The following is a 26,948-nucleotide window of genomic DNA, read 5'->3' as shown; positions in this document are numbered from 1 at the left end:
TATATTTCACCATGTGGGGTCGCCTGAGAGCTTTCTGGAAAGCCGCGTCCTTATGAATCACCGCTGTCACAGCAAGCGCTGGGGTATGCTCTGATCCTAGCAGTCCCGAGCCAGAGACTGCAGATCCCTGATCTCAAGGCCAGCCTGGCCTACAGAGCAAGTTCCAGGACAGCCAGGGCTACACAGAGAAAGCCTGTCTCAAAAACCAGCAACAATAAAAACACAAGTAGCTGCTATCACTCAACGGCATGGTCCAATCAGTAAAATATAAAAATAGAACAGTGTATAAGCACCAAGCAAGTGATGAAGTTAGGTGCTATTTAAGTGTAATGAGTAGATCCACACGATTAGAAATTACTTGCTGTGGTTTGAATGAGAATAGCCCCCACGGGCTCATCTGTTTGAATGCTTGGTCTCTAGTTGGTGGAACTATTTGGGTTAGGTGTGGAGGAGCTAGGTCACTGGAGCTGGCTTTAAGGTTTCAAAAGTCCAGGCTATTCCCGGTGTTTTCTTTCCGCCTCATCTGGACCAAGATGCAAGCTCTCAACTCCTGCCCCAGCACCAGGCCCGCCTCCCTGCCTCTCACCAAGTTTCCAAGCATAATGATCATGGACCGGGAGCCCCCAACTAAGTGCTTCCTTTTATACTTTGGCTTGGTCATGGTGTTTTGTCATGGCGATAGAAAAGCAGCTGAGGCACACAGGTTAACTTTTTTTTTTTAATGCATAGCGCCCCTCCCCCCTTCAACTGTGTGATTTACAAGAACTTTCATGCTCTTGGGAACACACCTAATGTTTGTGCAAGACCCACTGTTGGAGTAGAACGATCACATTGTTTTTATTTCGGTTCTGGAGGCACAGTCCTGTTTTGTGGCCCAGTTGGAGCCTTAATGGCACGGGCGTTTTACCACATCTTGCTGAGAGGAACACTTTTTAGTGGACTTTGGCCTAGTTCACTGGTCCTCTAATCCTCGAGTGCCTGTTTCCTTGTAGATAAACAGGACTTCTTAAGATCCCTTTAAGCAAAACAAATCTAGTATTCCATGTGTGGCCTTGGAAGGCTCTTGGGTAGCTGGAAAGGTAGGTATACAAAAATTACTACTGAATGCTACCCAGGGCCATGTAAGCGACAGAGACAAAGGCTTGAGAAGTGGACAAGGTATGGCTTCAGGGGGAGAAGGGCTTGAACCAGGACCTAACTTTGCCACATGATGGGCATGGCTGGAGCCTCTCTTTCAAGGTTGGAAAGAGGCCATCTAAATTCTTTAAAGTAAAGCCTGCCTGCTCTGCATTGCATAAACATCCGAGGAAATGGGCCTCACAAGTCAAGGACAACTGCTACCAACCAGCCTCTGCTGTGGGCACACACTCCTCAAGAGTGAAGGCCTTTACATCCTAGCCACAGTTATATCATGTGAAACCTGAAGGGCTGTGGCCTGCAAAACTGAAAACTGTTGACAAAGGAGAGAGAATGGTAAAGTCCCAAAACCCACACAGGAAAATCTCTAGGAAACTGAAAGCAAGTTTGTCATAGTGATTCTGACCAGCCATAGCCTCTCCGCTCTGTCTTCACTGAGGCAGGGACTTGCTGTGTTACCCATCTGCTCCCAAAATACTGGGCTCAAAAGATGCTTCTGACTCAGCCTCTTGAGGAGTTGAAACCACAGACATGTGTTACTAATACCCAGATTTTTTTTTTCTTTTGGCTCTTTCAATTTTCCATTCTCAGCTTTGCACATCTATCAATTTTAGTTACGGGTTAGGGCTGGAAACGAGAGTTTGAGACCCATTAGGGCAGTGCTCTACCACTATGATCAAGAGCTCATCCATGAAGCATAATACACTAAACTGGCTTGACTATTACCGTCTAAGAATTAACCAATAGATGTGACTGTTTCCTCCAGGGAAGCGGGGGATTTGGGGAAATGAATTATGTCTGGGAACTGCAGGGATGTTCAGGTGTACTTCATGAAGAAGAGGCAGACTCTCCGAGAAAGAGTGGGTGGGGGAGGCCAGTGCACTTGTCCACTTATGCCTGGAAGGCTCTGCCTACTGCTTTAGGGCATTTAGAGTCAAGGAAGTTGGCAGTTCACCTGTTCATTCCAGTACTGCCCAATATTGGAGCCTTGTCCAATATTTCTTTATAAATTATTTCTTGTTAGAGCCTTTGTTACAAACCCAAAACAGGCACATGTATTTTAATGACAACTTTGTGGTTGTTTTTGAAACTGTGTTCCACACTGTAGCACAGGCTGACCCCAAACTTCTGGAGATACTCGTGCCTGTTTCTTCCAGAGGGCTGAGATTACAGGTGCCACTACACCACAGTTATAATGAAAAACACCGGGTTATTTTTCAAGCCTTGTATTAGCCAGGGCTCTCTAGAGGAAAAGAACCAACACAGAGAATCAATTGATAAGTCCATCGTTTATATAAATTAATCAATTCAGTAAATCAGCTAGTGTTAAAACAGCAACACTCAGTCCTTGAGGCCAGGTGCCTCAGCAGATCCAGCCTGGTGCTGAGAACCTAAAAGATTCCCGGAGAGCTGCTGGTGCTTTGTTGATGGAAACCTGGAACCACTGGTTCTGGTATCAGTGAAGAATCAGCAGCAGTAACAGGGGATCAACCAGTACAGACAGAAGGCTAGGCTGAAAGGCCAGTGACCTTCCCTCTGCCAGAAAGTGCTGCTGCTATTCAGGGGTGGGTCTTCACATGTTAGTCAAGGCAATCAGGCCAAGTCTTCAGGTGAGGCCCCCTACCCAGGTGATTCGAATTTCTGGCGAGCTCACAGTCAACCAGTTACAACAAACTTTTGTGTTTGCATTCTGGTCTCTCAGCAAGGTTTTATAATTTTCACACCTCAACGTGTAAGCTGTTTTTAGAATACAGGTATTATTGCCACTCAGAATTAGTGGAGCCAAGGCAAATACAAGGGCATGGTACCACCTGGATTCTTAGATGAATCATGAAGGCATCTGCTCAAGGCTTTCTGGAAGGAAGGAGTTTACAAGAGAAATTTAGAGTCCTAATAATGGCAGGCAGGAGCAGCCTCTTTCTGGATTCCTAACACCATTCATGAATTCAGTCTGAGTAGCCTTAATCTAACAGGTGAATTCAGTCTGAGTAGCCTTAATCTAACAGGTGGCTCATCCTAGGTTTTCAGATTAGGATGTGTGCTGTGCAGCCCCAGGCACTATCCCTAAGCATTTCTGGTCAAGGATCCTTACATGTTTCATGTAAGTTTCACTTACATGTTAGTGAAATTGAGACATAAAATCACCCACTGAATTCTCTCAGCATGGTCTTTCCTCCTGCGGTGTTTTAAGGAGCAGGTTTATTTTCTCTGGCTTTAGCAGGGAACTGTATGTATTCACCATAGTGTGAACCTTTGTTTCCAAACATTCATGCTGAAAAATAGCCGCCATTTCTGGTGTCCGTATCAGACATTTTGTGAGGTTTGTGTCTAGGGTCAAATGTCTGGGTTACAAGGTACAGCTTTTAGGGATGACTTCCAAACCAGAGTGAACTCTGCCAGGGAGGCGTGGCATGCTCCACAAGCCGCCGCTGGAACCACTCTCACTTAGTCTGTCTTCTGGCTGACCCCTGCACAAGTGCCTCCCAAAGCAGCAGAAAGCCACCTTTGAGGAACTGGTGAGATGGCTAAGTGGGTAAAGGTTCCTGCCACCAAGCCTGATGCCAGGGGTTCAATTCCTGGGACCCACACAGGGGACAGAACTGAATCCAGCAAGTTGGCTGACCTCTGCGCATATGTGCGCACGCACGCACGCGCGCGCGCGCACACACACACACACACACACACACACACACACACACACAGTGTACAGTATCACTCCAGGTGCCACCATTGTTTCCTGCTGGGTCCACAAATTTGAAAAAAATCTGTCAAACAGAATCAATTCCTTTACTTCTAGGTCTACAACACTAACCCAAAGAGACCACTGAGAAGAAGAAAAGCTGAAGCAACATGTTTCTTTTCTTTTCGATAAGAACTTATACTACTCCTTAGCGTGCGTGGCCCACACCACTCATTTAGCTACATGGCATAACAAGTACGCGCGCCTGCGAGCGTCTAATTAAATATGATCTTATTATAAGTGAAAACTTACCCACCACCCTCCTGTAGGGTCGAGGGTGCAATTCAGGGCCTTGTGAATGCTGGGCAAGCACCCCACTAACGAATCACACCCAACTTCTCGATTTTTATTAACATTTACTCAACAAAAACAAACAGCAAAGTTTGGTACCTTCCAGCCCATCCGTAATGGCTGTTTGAAAACTCTGTAAAAAGGAAGCTTAGATGGAAATGTGATGTCAATCCTGACGGGTAGAGCAGAGCCTCAGAATGGATTGTTCCGAGACTTTACTCACACTTTTTCTCTAAAGCAGCCCCTTGGTAAAGTGCCTTCTTCAGTTCTATCCACGACTGCCACAGTAGTACTCCTGGGATCAGAACCCACAGGCCATTGAAAAACACCAAATAGACCCAAAAGTAGAGCCAGCTCTTGGTGTTGAGGTTGGGACTTCCAACAAGCCACTCAGGGAAGAAGGTCATCCAGCCACCATAGAGTTCACACACGCACAGGGAGATCTGTACGAAATGCCTGTGGAGAGAAGAGATGACATGACACAGGTGCAGCCTGGGACTCTGAATTATGGCATCTTCTCTTTAGGGCAGCACCCACAGTCTCTACTACAGAAACTTGTGGGCTCCTGTGTGGTGCTTCTTTGATGTGTCAACTCAGCCTGGACAGTGAAGACGCCATCTTTCACAGCAGAAGCAACACTGCTCTTTCTAGCAGCGTTCTAACAGTGTTCCATAAGGATGCTGGGTACCTGCACTATTCTCAGCAGGACTTAGTGAGGTCCCCTCTCACCTGAAAAGAGACTTGGGAATGAATCTTGTCCCAGCCTGTTTTCTTAAAGGGTACTGTGGAGAGAAACCGAAACACACAGACAAAGGGTCACTGCTCCTACCTCTCACAGTCACGCAAAGGGCATCAAAATTTGAGACCATATACATGTAACTCTGTAATGTGGCTGCTATTGTGGCCATAGAGGCAAAGCAATGTCAAAGAAGTTAAAAACATGCTTACTGCTAATTCCCTTTAAAAGTGATGGAGGGAGGGGATTAAAGCTGGCAGGGCTCCCTTGTCTGAGGATTCAGGAAAGAGCTTTAGAACCTGTCCTGAAATTTGACACGAAGCGTTTATCTTGAGGGTAAATGTGCCTGCAGCCACATCCAAACGTCACTCCGGGCGCTGGGCAGCTGCTGTCTCCCCTTTCCCACTAGACAGGAATGGACTTACCTGTAATATTTCTCCTTGACTATGGCATAAATGAGGACCAGTGCCAGAAACCCGTCCAGGACAACAGTCAGGATTTCCAAAGACACGATGGTTGGATCAAAATACAGCCATCTCGCGTCAGCCTTGCCATATTCTTTCCCTAAAGACAAAATACGCATGCTTCGTCTCTCAACTGGCAAACATTTTCTGTTGTTAAGATTTTAGGCAGTGTAGAAACTAATGAGCAGCATTATGACAACTTCAGACAACCATATCAGTGTATTCTGGTCATGCTCACCATCCATTATCTTTCCAGTCCCCTTTTCTGCTGCTGCTCTCTCTCTCTTTTTTTTTCACTAAATAGCAACTTTTTACTTTCATGCCATATATATAGCTTTCAATCTATATTAAAATCTGTATCAGAAATGTGTATTTTGCCATTTATTGGTTGAATGATTTAGTTCTGGAATTTGTCATTTTTTAGTTCATTACTATTATCTAATCTTTTTATTGATTCTTTGTGAGTTTCATACACACCTGGATCCCCTCATCTCCTTTATATGTGCCCTCCACCCTACAATCTTCCCAGTGCCTGTGAAGGGCAGAGGGAAGCCTAGGACTAATGTGTGCCGTGCCCTTGAAATAAGACAGAACAGCTGTTCTACTTGCCAAACACAGTTTCCAAACACAGCCACGCATGTGCACCCCACGCTTGGCGCTCTTCACTACAAGCTGCAGGATTTTAAAGTAGTTCAACATTGTCAAATTTTGCAAATACAATATCTAATAATGACTGTTGAAGAGCCTGGGGAGATAGCTTAGTTGGTAAAACTCTGGCTCTGCTAGCAGGAGGACCTGAGTTCAATCCCAGGCCCTCATGTAAACCGTCAGGCTGGAAACACACATTTGCAGTCTCAGCACTGGTAAGAAGGGAACATGAGGACACCTGAAGTTGGCTGGCTCAAAAATTAGCCTAATTGGTGAGTTCCAGGCCAGTGAGAGACCTCAAATGGCAGGAGCTAGATGCCATTCCTGAGGACACCTGAGGTTGTCCTCCACACACACACACACACACCCTCACATGTGATGGGAGTGTTAACTGTCTACTTGACACGATATAGGATCACCTGGGAGACAGGCTTTTGGGCATGTCTTGAGTGGGTGGGGGGTCTGTTTTGCTATCGCTAGTTGATGTGGGAAGGCCTGCCCACTGTGGGTGGCACCATTCCCTGGGTAGGCAACCCTGGGCCGTATGGGAGCTGAGAGCAAACTAAGCATCTGGATGCACGCACCCGCTGCTCTCTGCTCCCAAGGATGGTTGTGATGGGACCAGCTCTTGAGAACTCATCCCACAGCGACTTCCCTGTCACAATGGACTGTCCCCTTCAACTGTGAACTGGAACAAACCCTTTCTCTTTAGATTACTTTTGTCAGGACATTTTATCCCAGAAACAGGAAAATAAAATAAAATATACATGTATAAAAACAAACAGGGGGAAAAAAGGTAGGAAAGATGGCTCAGTGGGTAAAGGAACCTATTGCCAAGCCCCAGATCTGTGTTCCATCCCAAGGACCCACATGATGAAGAAAACTGACCTCCCACAGGTGGTTCACACGTGCGCGCGCGAGCGCGCACACACACACTCACACACACACTTAATTTTTAAAAATTAATGATCTTTTTGAATGCATTATACCTCTTTACGTAAACATTCTCTATGTGTAATTTAGATGTGGAAAATTAAGAAGATATTCCCTAAAAATTCCTTTTGTGGGACTGGAGAGATGGCTCAGTGGCTAAAGGCCCTTGCCACTATTCAGATCACCCAGCATCAACGTGGTAGCTCACAACCATCCGGAGCTCTTGTCCCACATGATCTGATGACCATGCAGTACACATGCATGCACTCAGAAAAAAACATTCATCCGCATGAAAATTAATCAATCTGAAAACACATTTTGTGGCTGGGCATAGTGGCACCCACCTCTAATCCCAGCAACTCAGGAGGAAGGGGAAGGCAGCTCTCTGAGAGACCCTGTCTCAAAACAAAACAAAACAAACCCACCATATTTTGTGATTTTTTTTTAAATGTTTGTTTCACCTTACTAGAGAGAAGACATTTGTCACATTGCCCAGGCCAGCCTTGAACTTCAGCTATTCCTGACTTTGCCTCCTGAAAGCCCTCAATGTGCTTACTGAGGACAGCTGAAGGTCTAGGATGGTGCATCCTGGACTTCAAGTAAACAGCACGGGCAGTGTTGGCAGCATTAGCGGCCCGCCCCTGCAGGTAAAAACTGGACAGCAGTGTACCCAAGAACCTTTCCAGAGCCACCTCAGAATGTTTCCTCTAGAATAAGCCACGAGTCAGGAAGACTTTCCCTAGAAAGTCGTCCATCCACTTAGAGGCCATTTTTATTCCATTACTTTAAAAAGATTTACTTGGGTGGGGGGAGGGGAGAGAGAGAGAAAGAGAGAGAGCATATATGTAGATAACCCCAAATGTGGGCTGGGTACACTGGAACTGGAGGTATGGGTAATTGTGAACTGCCTAGTAGAAGCGCTGGGAACTGAACTCGGGTCCTCAGTAAGTGCAGCGAGTGCTCTGAAACACTGATCTATCCCTCCAACCCCTAATTATTTTATTAAGTTTTATGGAATGCCTTCTGAATTCGTATGTGACCCTGAAACAGTGGCCAGGGTACTCTATATGGTTTCTATTTTAGTGTAAGTGCTGCCAAAGTGAGGACCCTGGTTATTTTTTTTTTTTAACTCATAAAAGTAGTACATGCTGATCTCAAACTCTCAAACGATGAGGGTAAGAGAGTGGACACTCCTTCCCCTCTGTCCTTTCAAATGTGCTCTTGTGTTATATGAGAAGGTGCAACTGTTTAGAAATGAACCCTAATGCCTAACTGGAAGCTCTTGTCTCACGGTGGCCAGAGAAAGGATCCCTTGGGACTAGTGACTAAGATCTCTCTAGAGAGGCTATCCTGAGAGAAAGGCCACACAGGGGAAGACTCTCCTTGCAAGGCCACACACACCATTCGACTTTGGCAAGTCACCTGCCATCTTTAGACATAACTATAGTAATTGAAAAGTAAGGCAATACTGAAAAGAAAAATTCCCTAATTATAAATGTATAATCGAGGTAAAATGAACCAACTGAGCTATCCAAAATCTAGGGAAATCATTTACATAAAATGTCAGTTCTTTAGGAGGAAAGAGGTTAGTGAATTCTTAGACATTAGAAACAGGACTAACCCCATGCCACCACCTCTCTTCATTTTTTAAAAAAAGGATTATTTTTTTATTTTATGTGTCTATCAGGAGGGGAGCATCCAGTTTAAACTCCTGTGGTGTGCTTTCTTTGTTTTACAGTGTTGCATGGGGGCTCACACACGTTAAACAAGTGCTCCTCCACTGGGCCACACCCCGCTGTATGCACACTGGCTAATATATAGCTTTGCTGAGACATAATTCACCTGGCATACAATTCCAATTTTAGTACATTCACAGATTTGAATAGACACAATCTAACTGAGAACTTTTCAAAAGAGAAACCCATACCCATCAGCAGTCATCCACTTTCCCTTCCACATCCCCGTTCCCATCCCCAGCCCTAGGCAACCACTAATTTGTTCTCTGTCTCTCTAGATTCGCCTGTTCTGGACAGGACATGTAAATGGAATCACACAATATGTGATGTAGACATTCAGCTAATTGACAGCCATTTTTGCAATTAATCTCCCCAGACATTTCAAATGCAAATAGTTTTTAATTACTTACATAAAGATGCAATCCAGCCTCGGGAATCTGCAACATTTCCTACTACAGACAAGTAGACAAAAGCGCCTTCCTAGAGAACAGAAAGGGAGACAGGCTGCGCTTAGCCTCAACACCACAGGGTGGCATGGCAGACCTGAGGCACTGCACAGCAGCAGCCCCCATTTGCCCCTGTAAGCTGTCCACATTTCGGCCAGTGGCCTAGAGGACCATACCGCCTTTCCCAGAATGGGAAACACATGGCCAAACCTTATAATAAAGATTATTTTTTGAGAATTGGCATTAGAAAATCAGAGGTGTGTTCTTATATAGAAAAATAAAGTGAGTTAAAATGTTGTTCTAGGAGAGTAATAGACTGTTGTACAGAATAAAATGTATCTCTAGATTATCCCAAAGATCTTAAATTTTGGAGAAGAACCTCAAAGCAGTTTATTCTTTTAACCTTAAAAATAAAACACAGTAAAGGTCTACAGCAGAGTTGAGCCCCTTTCTAGGCTGCATAAGGGCAGATTTAGGAAGGCTTTAACCACTTATAGGCTTTGTTTTGGCATTTAGTGATGAAAATGTCTGCAGGTATCTTAGTTTTCCCCCATTATGGAAGTGTTTCTTTGCCTAAACTTCCAAAAATCAGACAGCTAGAACTCATGGTATGTCTGAGGTGACACTGGTTCCCTTGACTAATTTTTACTATAGGTCAATAGCTTTTCTTCTCCACCACCCCACAACAGCTTCATACGACCCTAAAGCTCTCTGCCTCCGTTCTCCTCACCTTGGTACTATGTTTCACCACTTCTGGGGGTTCCCTACTTCTTTACATTGTTCACTCTGTGACACTATTCATTTGTACCAGTCCTACCAGCAGTAAATCTGGGGCTTACTCTATGAAGCTCTCTTCTTGTGCAGATACACACACACACACACACACACACACACACACACACAAAACTGAGAGGCCTAGAGATGATTAGTAGACTAGCTGGGGGAGGCAGGGAATGCATTAGGATAGCAGTTCTCAACCTGTGGGTCACACTCCTTTGGGGCCAAATATCCCTTTCATAGGGGTTGCTCAAGATCTCCAGAAAACACAGATATTTACATTACAATTCCCAACAGTAGCAAAATCACAGTTTGGAGTACCAAGAAGATAACTATGGTTGGGGCGGCTACACTGCGAGGGGCCATAGGAGGGCTCCAGCATTGGGGAGGCTGAGAACCACCGAATCAGAAGGCAGAGGCGAGAGGACCAGGGTGGCAGCCCAGCCACATCTATGTGCTGAGCTTTAGGGGAGTCTGGGACGCATGAGATCTGTCTCCAATAACCAAAGATTAGCAGACTCCATCAACTCCTACAGCCAGGCTGTGACAGTATACTGTCATGAAGCGGCCACTGAGGCCAAGGGAAATGCCTACAGAAGCCACTGCGGCTGCTCTGCCAGCAAGCCCTCCACGTGCTAGGTAACAGCTGCTATTGTTATTGCTGCTGCTGTTTTACAATAGTCATTTTGTGGGTGCGAAGCGGCATCTTGTGGACTTTGACTTGCAATTCCATAATGACTGGTAACGCTGAATCTCTCTGCATATGCTGCCTGACCATCTGGAGATTTTTTTTCACAGAGATGTCTATCCCTTGTCCATCTTCGAATCATTTCAACTTTTTGTTAATGTAAAAGCATACATATTGCTGCTTGGCACTCATCTTAGCCAGCTTTCTGTTCCTGTAACCGAATAAGCTGGGTGCTTTGTGAAGGAGGTTTATTTAGCTCACCGTCAGTTCTGGAGGTTCAAGAACACCACTTGGGCTCTGACAGTCTTCTGGCTACAGCTCAGCACAACGATGGGAGCATGCATGAAGCAGGGAGATCACATGGGGAGACAGGAGGCCAGAGTGGAGAGGGGTCAGGAGTCGGGTGCTCTTTGAAAACAACTCTTCTCAGTAGAGCTACTCCACATCCTTGAGAGCATGAGCTCCTTCCTCAGCCATGTGGCTGAATGCCTTGAAACAGAACAAAACTTGCATCTCAAGTTGCCCTCATCTTAATATGGCCATGAGACCACAGTACCAACAGCAAGGCTTGGGGGACACACACTCAGAACACATAAGGGCCGTAATGGGCAGGATGAACAAGCGGTTATGACAAATTGAGAGCTTTTGGTAAAGTAAGAGAGGGCTCACTACCATAAGAACAAAATGCCAGCCCATACTGGGAGAGGGGGTCTTCAGCAAATCTTGAGTTCCTTATTGCCCAGGAATGCTATCTTTGCTATTTAAAACCCTAGTGCTCAGGACTCCGTCTTCTCTGCTCAGGACTCCGTCTAGACCCCAGTGCATCCTCCCACCCCCCGCCGTGGCCCCTCCAGACCTGTGCAGAGTCTGTCAGCTACACAGCAACTTGTTCTCCATTCATGTCCCCCACTAGTAAAGCTCCGTTAGGGAGAACCATACACACTTGGCGAGCTCCACAGACAGCTGCAGGCTGCACCTCCTGACTGTGTGCAATCATTGTTTTTGTGGGTTTGTTGCTTTTCCATAGCAGACTTGGAATGGGTCCAGAGGCACGGTAAGGGCTGACCACTGGCTACATGGAGGCTATGCCTGTGTGGAGCTGCTGACATGGGGAGGTCTGATGGGTCAGTGTAGACTTGCCGCTGTCTCAACAGCAACTCTTATTCTGGTGGTAAAATGGGTTTTTAGAGGGACACGGGTCTGTGCTAACTTGTCACTGCTGTGACAAGATACCAGCCATTAACAGAAAGAGTGAATGGGCTCATGGTTCCTGAGTTACTACTTTAACTGCGCAAGGAAGGAAGCTCCCATCAGTGTGGCCAGAAGTTCAGGAAGAGGGCGGCTGAGCTTTTTTCCTTGCTTCTTTCCCTCTCTATTCAGCTGGGCTCCATCTACTGGATGGAGCTACCCACATGCAGGCTGGGTCTTTCACCCTCAGGCAATCCCTTCTGTAAACCTCTCACCCAGAGGCCTGTTTTGCTGATCCCCAGGCCTTTCTCAATCTAATCAAATTGACACTTGGGATGAAATAGCCGGAGCCTTGCACCTGGTCTGAAAGAGGCAACAAAGCAGATCCACAGACACCTGACTTCTCTCTTCACACAGAATTCAGACTATTAGTAACTGTGTGGGTCTTCCCTCAGAGCCACAGTGAGAGCCATAGGCCCGCTATTACCTCAAAGCAACTCTAAGGGCTGGCAACCCTTCCATGCAACCACACACTTGGCCCCCAACCCATTAGCCAGCTTTTCATTACCACAGCAGCACATCTGAGAAGGGCTGACTTCAGAGAAAAAAAAAAAAAGAGTTATTCAGCACACCATTTCAGATGGCTTGGCCTATGGTGGATGGAGAATGGTGGGCTGTATGTGGAGAAAGAATCACATCTCAAACCAGGCGTGGTCCTTCTATAGCAATCCTCTTGCATGAACTGTCAAGAAGGTCCCATGAGGGCTACACTAGCCAATGGCCCAAGAACTTCCCATTAGATGTCACCTCTTCCAGATGGTATCTCTGGAAGATTCCGTGACTTGAGCCTGGCCTATTCTGACCCTGAAAGAACTTGGAAGAAACACAAATAAGTAGACACTGTCCCACTGGCAGCAGTTATCCTAATGACTACATGATAAATTTGGCAAGACTCAGAAGACCAGTGACCCTGCTTCTAAAGAGCCCTGGGGGACCCTGAACCAAGTCTGCTCTAACCATGCTGGAACGACAACAGAAACCATCTAGTGTTATTTCCCAGCGGTCAACACTGTCTGTTAAAGGAAACCTACCGTGTTCCTGACATGAATTCACTCTGTGGTAAGGAACCGTGAAGTTCATTTTCTCTTACCCTTTTAAGTTTCTTTAGGCTCTGAAGCATGAATTTTTACACGGACCTTCTCATAACCAACAGACACATGGCCCATATCCACCCTTCCGGATTAATATCCAGGGTATATGGAGAACTTAAAAATAACCACAAGACTAAACACAATTTTAACACCAAAACCAAAACCAACCAACCAGCAACAACAACAAAAACAAGTTAATAAATCAGTCAGCAAGTGGACAAATGAGTTGAACATTTCTCAAAGAAAGTACAAAGGGCCATACTCATGAAGAAATTTTCAGCACCTTTAGCCAGCAGGGATAAGGAGATCCAAACTACACTGAAATTCTCTATCACATCAGTTGGTATAGCTAGCACACTAAAAACAGGCTGGAGAGAAGGTCAGAGGTTAAGAGCGCTGGCTGCTCTTCCAGAGGTCCTGAGTTCAATTCCCAGCCAGCACATGGTGGCTCCCAGCCATCTGTGATGAGATCTGGCGCCCTCTTCTCTGTGTAGGCATGTGCAGGAAAAGCACCCATGTACATGAAATACATTTTAAAAATAGAGAACACAGGTGGACACGGTGGTGGAACACATGACCGCAGAACCTGGGAGGCTGAGGCAGGCAGGAGGATCGCCAACTCCTGGCCAGTCTGCACCACATAATACAGCCTGTCCCAGAAAGCAGGCTGACACAATGACTTACCAGGTCAAGGCGTTTTCTGAATGAGCCGGGTGACCTGTTTTACTCCCAGAACCCAATCAAAACAGAAAGAGAACCAGGCCCACAAAGTTGTCCTCAGACTTCAAAACAAGCACCTCGGTACATGCAGCAATAATAATGAGACACAAATGGGAACAATAACGAAAACTCCAAATGAAAAACTACTACTGTAGAAGCTTCTTAAAACATAAATATATAAAAGAAATTTAAATGGAGTCGGCATATAATGCAGAAGACAATATCCCAATAAGACATCATATGCTACCACGTAAAAACCTAGTAGTAGAAATAGGGGACTCACAGAGTCATCAAGCTCTCCAGGCCACCGCCAGTGCGTTGGCCACCACCTGCAACCTTATAGTAAGGTCTTATTCAGGAGATGCCACAAACTTATGGCACAGAACACGAAGACATGTAGCTGGTGCCCAGCTGGAAGATTCACCCCACTAGCTAGTGTGCAAAATGCACACTACCGAAGGAGAAAAGCATTCCATGTCACCATCGATAAAACCAGGGAGAAGGCACATCAAGTTGAGTGGGTAGAGTTGGGGGCTGGAGGATACAGGAGGACTTGGGGGACAGGAAAGAATATTATAAAAATATAGTGTGTGAAACTCCCAAAGGGAGAGAAACAGAACCCAAACCAAACCAGACCAGACCACATCACCCATGCCCGCCACACCCTGCACAGCGTAGTCCTATAAGCAGGACTGGAGCAATGAGGGAATGAAGAAAGAACAGACACTCACATCCGGGAGTATGATGCTTTCTGCACACTCCGTCAACATTCACACATGGACCACAGGAAGGCTCTGCTAATTCCCTGAGCCTGACCAGGGAGGACTTTGCCATGGGCCTGGGGCATTGGAGTCCTCGACACAGCCATGCCAGTAATATACATTCACTTCCTCTACTCCCCATACGTGCCCATGTGTGGAAATGTTCATCCTGTCTCTGGCTCTCGATGGTACATGGTAGACAAGTTTTCCCTTTATGTCTAATAAGGTCTGGAGAAAGTTACCAAGACATTTATTCCAAATTTGCTTATTTAAAAAAAAAAAATGAAGGTTCTGGATTATCAAGTTATTTGGCCTGAAAAATAGGATATTTCCTATTGCAAGGTTACAACAGGAGTGAGCTAACTCCATCTAACAGAGCAGCTAGCAAAGTCACTTTAAAAATGACCATGTACAGGGCAGATGAAATCATGACGTCCCATTTCACTTTTCTCTTCAGGTATTCCAGACTTGTGGGGTTTAACAATGTATTTTATAGATTTCTAGAGACTTTCCCTGACCAAGTCACTGTGATCTAGGATTAAGTAACAATTTTACAGGAAATGATGCATGTACTCCTTTCAATCCTCAAAGAGACAATTAGCAGGGGAAATGGCTTTACAGAAACTATAAAAACAAGTAGCACAAAATGAGGCTAACCTCTATGTAAATGCATTTTGGACTTTAAAGTATTTGAGGAAGACTCAGAAAACAATGTAGCCCTGAGTATTGAGAGTGGCGACTGAGGAGAGGTGAGAGTGGACCCACGTGGGAGTGAACCCTACCGACACGTTACTAGTTTCTGGTCTGAGCCATGTGTCTCAGTCTGACCATGCTGGGGTTTTCCCTGTTGTGGCAACAGCTTGCACTGCTAGGCAGCCCCTCCTCCCAGGCTCTGCTGACTTTGGGTAGGTCCACTGCCAGCCGCCTCTCTCTGCTGATGTGATCACCCTCCTTTGATGTAGCCATTCCCAGCTCCAGCAGAGGGATGTCATGCGGCATTCCCAGTGGATCTCGATAGTTCCTGTGGAGCCACAGTGCCACTCACACTAGTTCTGCTGTACCGACAACACTGGATTAGCACTGGATTTAGGTCGTGAGAACATCTGTCCATTGGAGGGAAATCCTCATTTCTGCTGAGACAGCTGACAGGTTAAGGACAGGTTAAGGACTAGGGGCCAAGCCTTGGGCTCACTGTGATTGGACATGGAGCTTACGGCTGTCTGGTGCAAGAACAGAATAAAAAGGGCGGAGGGGAGTTGTTGAGGGATGCAGGCAGAGGGCACTGCAATCTTTGAGGCTGGAGAAGTGCCAGGCACCCTATGTCCTTGCAGCCCTGCTCCAAGAATCTGGGAATCATCTTGAAGCTTGTCACCAAGCAGACTCTCAGTTAACCCCAGGGTGATTTGTGTGCATGATCAAGTTCAAGAAACACTGTAATCACAGATGGTATTTAATTCTTATAACAGTTTGTTGTTTAGAGGCAGGGTTTTGACTTGCGGCTGGAGTTAGCCTCTCCAAATCTTCCTGTCTCAGCCAAGCACTGAGATTTTAAGTGTGAGCCACAGCACTCCTGGGTTCACAGCAACCCTCTGACGAGAACAACTTCCTGAATGAGCTAGTTAGCTCCAACTATCTACATGATGGAGCCCTTAGTCATCTAAAGGAGGAACTGCCCAGATAAGTTTGGCCTGTGAACATGCCTGTAAGGCACTGTCTTGACTGGTGGCTGATGCGGAAAAAGCCCAGCAATAAGCAGGAGGTGCCGTCCTGCCCGGCAGGAGGTGCCGTCCTGCCCGGCAGGCGGGGAAGATGTATCGGAAAGCTAGCTGACCACGTGCCCCCTGTGAGCTAGCACAGCAGCCTTCCACCATGGTTCTTACTTTTTGTTCCTGCTTGACTTGCCTCAACGATGGCCTGTGGCCTGGAGGCAGAAGGTGAAATAAGCCCTTTCCTCTCCTTCTGCTTTCTGTCAGAGTAACACAGCAGCAAACTAAGACAATGGATAAGGAAACTGAGGCAGGACTTTCCATCCTTCCTTCTCTTCCTCATGACAGGAAGGGTTTACTGTGGGAGGCTCCTGCCTATGGCTTCCTAGTGGGGGAGGGCAGCGTGGGGATTCAAGTGTACCTCTGTTGTACCCCACACCTCGTATCACATTCTTCCCTCCACCCCTAGAGAGTGCCCACTCAAAGAGTGAAGGAATAGTTAGTAACTGACTCTGGGTTTATTTTATGTTTTGGTTTTTTATTTCAATACAGAGTCTCACTTTGTAGCTCTGACTATCTTGGAACTCACTATGTAGCCCAGGCTGGCCTTGAACTCACAGAGATCTATCTGCCCGTGCTTCCCAAGTGCTGGGACTAAATGTATATGCCACTAAACCCAGCTGACCCTGTGTTTAAAGAGGAAGCTGCAGCAGGCAGGAGGGGGAGGATGACAAGAGTGACAGCTAGCAACCTTCAAGCACAGGCTCTCACTGCCCTTACCAAGGCATCCTGGGTGATGAGAAGCCATCAGAGGCCGACTGCAACTTCACATCACAAGGACTTCTTCAAAGAGTGCTGCTCCGGCCAGGGGAGGTGGTGCTGACTGAATGCTGTCAAGCAAATGAAGGGACCCTGTGTCTGTATGGGCAGTCAGGAAGATTTTTGTTTCCAGAGCCAATGGGCCCACTAGGAACTTGACTATTCCTTATCGCCAGCTGCTATCCCCTTCTTCGTTCATTACATTTAATTATGTGTTCTTTGCATGTGTGCCACAGTATACCTGGGAAGTCAGAGGGCAATTTGTGGAAGGTGATTATCTCCTTCTACCATGTGGGTCCTGGGGAGTAAACTCAGTCTTCAAGCTTGGTAGCCAGTGCCTTTACCTGCTAAGCCATCTTAGCAGGCCCCGGCTATCACTGTCCGCGCAGCAGCTGGCACTCCGGACGCACATCTGTGTGGTGTACGCTATGCCTGCCATGGGCACCCACGTTGTCCTATGACAGCTTTCCTAGTTCCTTTTCCATCGCCATGACAAAACAACATGACCAAGGCAACTTATAAAAGAAGGCATTTAATCTGGGGGTTTGCAGTGCCAGAGGGTTAGAGTCCATGTCCCTCATGGTGGGGGGCATGGCAGCAGACAGGCATGGTGCCTGAGCAGTAGCTGAGAGATTACATCTGGACCCATAAGCACAAGGCAGACAGAGAGCTAACTGAAAATGATGTGGGTTTTTGAAACTTAAAACCCTCCAGTGACACACCTCCAACAAGGCCACACCTCCTAATCCTTTCTAAACAGTTCTTCCAAATGAGGACCAAATATTCAGATATATGAGCCTATGGGGGCTAATCTCAGTCAAACCACAACAGCTATGGGAGGCCACACCTTTGGCTAAGGATGATAGGACCAGAGACGGGAATAGAACATACCAACTTTAGAGGTGGTAAATCCCAGACTGGCCGCCATATGGAAGCAGCCACCTCTAAGAATTAGCGGGTCAATGACATTTTCGCCCTCTGCAATAGAGACTGAGAAGCAGGGGGAAGACGTCATAGGTATCCAGGGAGGTGGCTGAGTGGGTAAACGCATTTGCTGCCAAGCCTGAATAGTTTGCTCCCTTGGTTCGCATGGTAAAAGAAGAGAACTCACTCTTGCACACTGTCCTCTGACCCCCACCTGCCCACTGTGGCATGCACACACCCTTCCAAATAGTGAATGAGTGAATATAATAACAAAGAAAAAGAAGCCGTGGCTAGCTAAGATCCAATCAGCATGAGCACAAGCGTGCTCATGCACACACCAATAATAAAACGAAATGAATAAAATAAATTTGGTTTAACGTTATGAAGAATCAAAGAGGGATTGAGATATTTCACTCATATCGTCTCCATTACGAGAGACAGATGAAAAACACTGTGGCATTACAAGTTTGGGAAGCTGCATGTTGTGGAATGGTCTATAAACAGCACACAGGCTGAGGCAGGGGCAAATGAGTTTGACGCTAACCCGGGCTGCACAGCTGGCTACAGAGCCAGGGCCCACCATGTCTGAAAACAAAACCACAGGGATACTATTGTTTGCTTTGTTGTTGTTTGTGTGTTTTCTTCCTGTGAAGATGTGTCTCCTAGGAATGTCAGAAGCTGTACCTATAGTCTCATCAGCATGACTACCTAACCGTGAGATGATTAAATACAAGGACATGCTTATGTGGACAGGGAAAGCCCACACAGCCTCAACCCCGCACAAAGATCAGGCAACTGAGAAATGCTGAGAGGGGGAGAAATCACCTTCCCCAGGAAAGAGCACACACCAAGTGGTCAGCCCCAAAATCATCCACAAAAGGAAATGTATTTAGTAATTATATGTATGTATGTGCACAGATATGCCGGTAACAACAGCTAATAAAAAGGAGACCATGAATTTAGCGATATATGGGATGGTTTGAGGGCAGGAAAGGGAAGGTGGTAATGATGTAATTATAAATTTCTAAGACAAACAAAACAAAACAAAACAGTAAAAGCCATTATTTTATCCTTACGTCTATGGTGTTTTGCCTGCATGTCTGTATACCTCGTGCCTGGTGCACAGAGAGGCTGAGAGAAGGCATCGAATCCTTTCAAACTGGAGTTAAAATGGTTGTGAGCTGCCATGTGGGTGCTGAGAATTGAACCTGGGTTGTCAGCTCAACAAGTGCTCTTAATTGCTGAGCCATCTTTCTAGCTTGTTTATTTTGGCAGAGACAGGGTTTCATGTAGCCAAGAGTGGCCTCGAACTTGCTGTGTAGCAGAAGGATGGCCTTGAACCTCTGATCCTCATGCTTCAGCTTCCCACCTGCTCAGATTGCAGATTGGCACCACGCCCAGCAGAGCAAGCAACATTTCTGAAGAACTTATACTTCGTTGTATAAAAAAGGCTAGATATGAGGTGTATTCATTTGGTCCCAGCACTCAGGAGGCAGAGGCAGGTAGAGCCCTGTGAGTTCAAGGCCAGGCTGCCCTACATAGCAAGTTCTAGGCCAACCAGGACTACATAGTGAGATCCTGCCTCAAATTAAAAAAAAGGGGGGGGAGGGGGATTTTGGGTCAGTGACAGCAAAAAGACTGAAATGAGTTTTAAAATGGTTGTGATAGCAGGGGCCACGGGAGTGGATCTAGCTCAGAGGTCCGAGAGAACCATCTGTGCAGATACCTTCTGCTGTTGGGAGCTTTAGTGTGGGTCTAAGGCTCCCAGCAACCAGTGTGAAAATAGAAACCCATGCTGTTTTTCCTACCAGAGGGCCATGTAAGCTATTTTGGAGGGAGAAACTAAGATTTTCTTAACATTTACCTGTGAGAGATTTTTCATGAGTGTCACCCAGTGAGTAGCACTACTAGTCACTGTTCACAAACTCTGCTACTTCGTAAGCTCTGAGAGGACCAGGGCCATGCACTGTGTCTGTCCAGGACAGCACAGGACACCCACAGTATTTGTGCATTAAAAGAACAGCATTCTGATACTTGACAGCAGAGAGCCATTGCTAGGTGACACAGTCTTGTTCATGATGTTGGAGACAGCTAAATTCTAGTTGGCCAAAGGGCTGCCAGGCTAGACAATAAAATCTGACAGAATCACTGAGTGCTCTCCTCGGAGCTGGCAACTTAGCAGCTGTGCTTTACAGCCAAAGCCTTGCACCAACCAGGCCGCCCAATACCATAAGGCACGCAGAGTCATTTATTAGACCTTGCTATCTAAACGGGAAAAAGATGGCAGTGCAGAAAAGTTCAGGGGAGACAGACGCCAGTGACAGACTGAGGAAAAAGGCAACCTAGGGAGCCAATCATTTATCAATGGGTAGAAGAACAAAGTTTAGTCTAACAAAGCTTAGACTAACATTCCAGCAGCAGGTGAGAGAGAGCTGCTGGTGGCAACTTTAAAATGTAAAACCTAAGCACGCAGACAGACGTTAAGGAGTATACACATTGCAAATGAAACCCAGGCTCCCTGTGACAAGCGTCCTTTATCCCGAAGAACAAGTCTAAACAGAGCATTGCAGGAATATTTATACTAGTTACGAAAGCCGTGGACTCTGATCAAAGGACAAGAGGTGAGATCTGAGTCAATCCCCGGGATGGGTGGGTGCCAAGCAGACAGCAAGGGCTCTCCCCACTTTGTGCTTGTCCTCACCCTTCCCTTTTCCTCTTGCTCACACCTCCCAACTCCAACAGACTTAGCCCTTTTCTGTCTTTGCTCTACCTTACTCCTGTACTCCTCCTCCAACTCTGCTGCTCTTTTCTCTTGCTTCTGTTGCTTCTCACCCGCACCCTTCAATCCCATTCTCACCCCCCAATCCCACACTCACCCCTCAGTTCCACATCGCCCCCCAACCCCACACTCAGTCCTCAACCCCATACTAACCTTTCAGTCCCACCTTACCCGTCAGGCCCATACTCTTACACAGCCCAGGCCACGCCCACAATTGAGAGCTGCCTCCCACACCACCCCCCACATTCATGCCCGGAGGCTCCTCTCCCATGTGATTCCAGGCTTTGTGACAGAGGACGCTCACACTACCAAAGTCTCTCTACCTATCCTCCTTGGCTGGCCTGGAACTCACTACGCAGATAACTCTGGCCTTGACCTTGGGCCAATCATCCTGCGTCTGGCTCCGAAGTGCTGGGACTCCAGGTGTACACTATCACATCTGGTTTCGATGTGGTATGGGGGATGAGCTCAGGGCTTCATGCATGATAGGGAAGCATTCTGCTAACTAAGTTTCTAGCTCACGGGGACTTCATAGCACAGGTGCAAATGAAGCACAGAAAATCAGTGGCAACTGGTGACACCCAGCAAGGCCTATCTGTAGACTTGTCCTGGCCTCTCTTCCCACTTCCTTTCTGAACCAGAGCTCTCATCTGCTATCAGAGGCAGAGGCCAGACCAGAGCTTGATGGTCAGCTTCAAGACAGAGAGGCCAGGCAACGGTAGGTATGCTCACTCGGCTTCTCTGGCCCAGCTTAGAGAAGAGAATCTCTAGTTTCTAATTCATGCCATGGAGAGAAAAAGGAGCCTGTGGACTGAGGGCAGAAGGTCAGAAAGATAGACATTGCTTCTGGGGCCTCAGGACCCCACCACTACAATTTCTCATTTTTCTCATGTTTATCTTTCCTGCTCTGAAGCCATTCCCAAGCTGCTTTGGGGACAAGGCAAAAGCCCTGATTGTTCCAGTCATTAGGAAATAGTAAAAGCAAAGGGAGTTATAAGCCTGAACGAATGGCCAAAACCCAAAACATGGTATATGTCACAATATCAGCCACACCGCCCTTCTGCAAATCCTTCCCACTACATCACGACCTGCCACCGCGCACCTCATATTCCCTCCGCCCTCAGAGCCTGCCCAGATCACCCACAGCTTCCTTGTCCGACCCGTTAGACTCTCCCCATACCTAGGCAGGAACTACTGCCGCAGCTTCTGGCCTTCTTCAGAAAGCTGTGCTTAGGCTGCAGGACACCCTGTGCCCACCCCGCCCGCGGTGACAGGAGAAAGTCAGGGGCCAAGGCAAAATATTCACGCATGCAGCCATGCCCTGTGGAAAGCCCACTGCTGGGACCCAAGGTGACCAACTTGTATTAGCCTTTCCATGACTGTGACACATATCTTGGGCCACTTGAGAAAGCTTTCTCTTTAGTTCCCAATGTTGGGCAGGGTGTGGCTGAGCAGAGCAGATCAGAGCACGGGCAGGTGGCTAAGAAGCAGAGAATGTGCCTGTGAATGCTGGCACTCCAGCTTCTTCCTGTGTGCCCTCTTACTCCAGTCCCCAACCTCTGGGATGGCACCACCTCATTCAGGGCAGGCCTTTCCTAGTTATCCCCTCCAGAGATGCTGTCATAGACACACACAAAGGTGAACTCTACTCCAGACACTTCCAAATCCAGTCAGGCAGACCACCAAGATAGCTTAGCACACTCTGGTTGAACCCTGGAGGTGACTTGCCTGTGGAAATGGATGAAACCATTTGGATGGGTGGATCCAATGGATGGATCTTTAAGGTGAGTTGCTCTTGGGGGTGCATGGTTTGAACTTCTGTCCAAAGGCAAGCTCTGAGTTTGGTGGCAGAGAGCAAACTTGGAAGGTTTAGAGACGTAATAAAGGCAGGTCAGGTGCTGAGCGTGCGGGACTGTCAGCACTCCTCAAGGCTATACTCTGCAGTGTCAACTCAGCCAGTAGTTTTGGATACCCTTGCAGCAAACTGCTAACCAAAGGTAAGTCAGGCACATCTGTTCCTTACAGGCCTCACTGCTAATTCAAGTGTACCCCCTCCCCAACCCCGATCTCTGAGGCTGGTGTCCAAAGACACTGGTGAAAGCAGTTAGTAACAGAGAGAGAGAGAAAAAAAAGTTCATCAATGTGGGCTCATTAGAGCTTGTAGGATATAGCCAATTTCTGAGAGGTTAAAGTGTCAACCAAGTGGCTTGTGGTGCTTGTCAGTGGTCATTTCCATGTATGGAGAAAAGTACACCTTAATAGGAGATCACAAAGGAGCTTGGCACAGCAGGCAAGCAAAGGCTCTTAACAGGCATGTCCTTCAGATCAGAAGCAGGGGTAAGAGCAATTCCTCACATCAGACCAGGGCCTTAGGGTACTATTGAATGGAGACATGTGCATGCTCCCTGTATCTGTGCTTGAAAACTCAACTTAAACTGGGTGGTGGACGTACAAATACATGTTTTGAGGATTTTATATTTCTGGAATGTTATGGCTAGATATTTTCCGTTAAGTGGGACCTCGGTTTGACTTGCTTTTGAGACAGGGCCTCATGTAGCCCAGGTTTGCCTTGAATCACTATGTAACCAAAGAGGGCTTTGAATTTCTCATCTTTCTGCCCCTCCCTCCCAAGTGCTGGGGTGACAGATCCATACACAGTGCCTGCCTGTTTTACTGCCCTTGTTCTTTGGGGGATTACAAACTTAAGTGGGAGCTTAAAAAATCAAGTCTTTAAACAGAGGCTTTGAGGGAAATGGCCTTGCTCTCCTGCCTCCATACACTAACTGTTAGGAAATAAGGGCTCTCATTTGGGGCAGACACCTGGCATTGGCACTCATTTAACTGGCAATACTCACAAACCTAAACGAGTGACAAACATCGTGTTTTCTTTTTATTTCAAGATCATGCACATTAATTGGCTGAAGGTATGTTCAGATGTAGGGTAGGTCAGATTTTATCAAAAAAGTATTTAAGAATATTTTTTTAAAAGCCAGGGAAGGGAGTAGACATCAGGAGAACTGCCTATTTGTAGTCACACTGGCTATACATAAAGCAAGGTGAGAGGCCGGGGGAACGGCTCAGGGATAAAGGCACTTCTGCCAAATCCAAGGACCTGATTTGATCCCCCAAAGCTAGTGAGTTTGGGGGAAGGACAGAATGGATTCTGCAAGATGTCCACTAATGTCCATTCGCAGTGCTATGGCAGATGCATGCCTGCCCACTGCCAAGTAAATAAAAAAATTAAAATTATTCACTTTATTTTTATGTAAATTTTAAGGCCAGGTCATGGTCAACCTTGACCGTCAACTATCAAGCACCATGGAAACAAATCCCAGTCAGGGATTATCTGTACCAGGTTAACTGAGGTAAAAAGACTTTCTCCAGATGTGGGTGGTATCATTCCATCAGCTGGGGCCGTGTGGACTAAAGGAGAAAGTATCTATGCTTTCTCCTTCCTGACTGTAGACCCTGTGTACAGCTGCCTCCTGCTCTTGTCACTTCTTCCCCGCCACAATGGAATACAGCCCCTTCACCATGAGTCTGAGCAAACCTTTCCTTTCTCACGTTTCTTTCGTTGGGATTTGGCTGCAGCAATAATTCAAGTAACTAAACAGAATCTTGGTAAACGTGACTGTTCTTGGGCCTTTGGAATTAAATTTTAACAATGTGAACAGTTTGAAACTTTGGGTTAGAAAAGCCCTAGAATATTCTAAGAAAAGTTTAGCAGGACATTCCGGTAAAAGTTTGGAAGATAAGGATACTGAGAAAAATGAAGACAATGGAAACCTGGCTCAAGAGATTCAAGAGGAGAAGAAGACCTCTACTGAGAACTGGGCTAGAGGCCCTAACAGTCTGGCATAGAATCTGGTAAAACTATAGCTCTTCGCGCCTATATTATAAAAAAAGGAAAGTCAGAAATAGCTTAAATAAATAACTTAATGATGCACCTCAAGAGTCTGAAAAAAAATAGGAATAAACCAAAATTCAAAACAGTAGGTGAGGAGACGGAATTAAAACCTGGACAGAAATTAATAAAAAGAACAATAATAACAACAACAAAAAATCAAAACAGAAAATTGATCCTTAGAAAAGATTAACATGATTGACAAACCTTTTGCCAAATTAATCAAAAGATAGAAGACCTAAATTAATAAAATTAAAGATGAAAAGGAAGATAACAGACATCAAAGAATACTGTGTGGGCATATCTTAAAAATAATACTCTACAAAATTAGGAAACCAGAAGAAATGGATTTGTAGATCTGTCTGGCCCACCCAAGTTAAACCAAGATGAGGAGGGCGGGCGGACGTGAGGAAGAGAGGGAGCAAAGTCCTCCAGCAGTTCTCAGGGGAGGCATATTCCAGAAGACCAGGCAGCACCGGCAGGGCGCTTGCTTTGAACGGGGGAGTCAGCCAGTGCCCAAGGCTACGCTACGTTCTCCCCTCCGCAGGCCTCCAGCCCTTCTCTCCCTGAGGGATACCGAGGCGGGCGGCGACCCTTACCAGCACGAAGTGTACCAGCGTGTCGTAGCAGAGCCAGGCGAGCACGGCACGCTCTACCGCGCTCCGCCCACGGCCCAGGCGCAGACCCAGGGCGCATCCCGCGGCCAGCAGAGCCGAGCACAGAAAAAGCAAGGAGCAGGCCGCAGGACCCAGGCGCCAAGGCTCGCCCATGGCTCCAGCACACCCTGGCGAGCCGGTAGTCGGCTCCAGCCTCCCGGGGGCGGGGCTTCCTGGGGGCGGGGCCTCCCGGGGACGGGGCCTCCTGGGGGCGGGGCACAGATCTTCATAGTTACTACGGACCTTTCGACCCTTGTCTCCCGCTTGAGACTGCCTAGCCATGTAGCTCAGACTAAAATGGGAATCAGTACGAAGCCCACGCTGGTCGAATTCAAGGTTATCCTCCTGCCTTGACCGCCTGAGGGTAGCGACCATAGGCAGGCTTACAATGGCCCCACACCTCGGGGCTTTTAAATCCTACGCAGTTGATTGACCCTACTTGTAATACTTAACTTTCAAAAGTCAAATTCTGTTTTCCTCTCCGGGGACGTGCTCAAAAGCACAGCACTTGCCTAACAAGCACTAGATTCCTAGGTTCCGAGTCTGCGGGGTTGGGGGTAGATTCTGGGAAAGGGAAAGGCAGTTGTTTAATGGCATTCCAACTTTGTAACAGATATTTCTGCAGGTTGGCTTCATGGCAGTGTAACACGCTGAGAACTGCTGAGCTATGGTTGGCTAGGATGAATTTTGTTAGGTGCACCTTACCGACACGGAAAAGATTGCTGGTACAAGTTCAAAACACTCCCCTCAGTCACTCCTGTTATTTGTGGCAGATAACACCTGCAGAAATCATCTCTTCGCTCCCTTGCTGTAGAATATAACTGCAGAAGAGCAGGGGCTGTGACGGGCCTGTTTGGTGTGGGATCCTTGGCACCTATTACAAGACCTGGCATAGAACAACTGTCCAAGCCAAGAACTGCTGACTAAGGGCGCAGAGCCAATCCTGCCAGTCCAGTAACACGAAACTACAGTGTATTTCTCCACCACATTTCTCAATTCTTTTTGTGAATTTGGCACGATCCAAAATGAGCTAAGACTGCCCTCCAAGCGTGCCTATGAAGGGTTCTCTAGATTAGGTTAGTTAAGATGGGAAGGCATGCCTTACCTGTGGACTTCTCCCATAGCGTGGGTCCTGGGCTGAAGGAGAGAAGCAAGGCCTCACTCTGCCTTCTGTGGATGAATGTCCCTAGATGCCACCCGCTTCTGCCACCATGACTGCCCTGCCATTGTGGTCCGTACCCACCAACTGGGCGCTAAAGCAACCCCCTTCTCTCTCAGATTGCCTCTGTGCGTGTACTTTTATCACAGCAACAAGAAAAGCAATATGCTCTTGCTAACTAAGCTGTCCTCCACTAGATGAAAAGCTTAGATGATGGGGCTCAAGAGATGGCTCCTGCCTTTTCAGAGGGTCTAAGCTCAGTTCCCACCTCATCAGCCACCTGTAACTCCTGCTTCAAGGGATCCCACACCATAGCACTCACATACATATGTACACGGTGTAAAAAAAATAAAAAAAATTAATAGATTAAGTCTTCGTTAGACACCCTGCCCCTGCTCTTTCATACTTTCTGGCTCTGCCTTCACCATCACACTGCAATAGCTCCTTCTGATGACTTCCTAATCAGTTCTTCTGATGTTTCAAACCAGCCTAGCTGACTTTGCGTATCTAGGTGTGATTCTTTCTGGTGTCTCATGTTAATTCCATTCTCTCAGATTTAGAATCACCCAGAAACCCCACATCTGC

At 46.8% G+C, this 26,948-nt stretch overlaps 1 protein-coding gene across 1 annotated transcript; it reads right to left on the bottom strand.

Annotated features, from left to right (window-relative positions):
* Positions 1-4,202: 4,202 nt before the first annotated feature.
* On the bottom strand, positions 4,203-25,358 carry Ebpl (EBP like). The gene is made up of 4 exons (XM_055617427.1): positions 25,148-25,358; positions 9,096-9,165; positions 5,330-5,468; positions 4,203-4,624 (listed from the first exon to the last, which is right to left on the bottom strand). Exons 1-4 carry the CDS (start codon positions 25,316-25,318, stop codon positions 4,384-4,386), a joined length of 621 nt encoding a protein of 206 aa, XP_055473402.1. The 5' UTR covers positions 25,319-25,358; the 3' UTR covers positions 4,203-4,383.
* Between the last annotated feature and the right edge of the window lie 1,590 nt (positions 25,359-26,948).

The sequence above is a fragment of the Psammomys obesus genome, unplaced genomic scaffold (assembly GCF_907164565.1).
Source record: "Psammomys obesus unplaced genomic scaffold, mPsaObe1.curated_primary_1811, whole genome shotgun sequence".
NCBI lineage: Eukaryota > Metazoa > Chordata > Mammalia > Rodentia > Muridae > Psammomys > Psammomys obesus.
This window is presented reverse-complemented; position numbering and strand designations above follow the sequence as displayed.

Bases quoted from the DNA above. Each gene is read 5' to 3' on its own strand.
- Ebpl (XM_055617427.1), bottom strand. From the start codon at position 25,318: ATGGGCGAGCCTTGGCGCCTGGGTCCTGCGGCCTGCTCCTTGCTTTTT. The intron at 9,166-25,147 runs GTAAGGGTCGCC...TCTGTTCTCTAG, and splicing joins CGCTGGTACACTTCGTGCTG to GAAGGCGCTTTTGTCTACTT. The intron at 5,469-9,095 runs GTAAGTAATTAA...TTTTGTCTTTAG, and splicing joins AGGCTGGATTGCATCTTTAT to GGAAAGAATATGGCAAGGCT.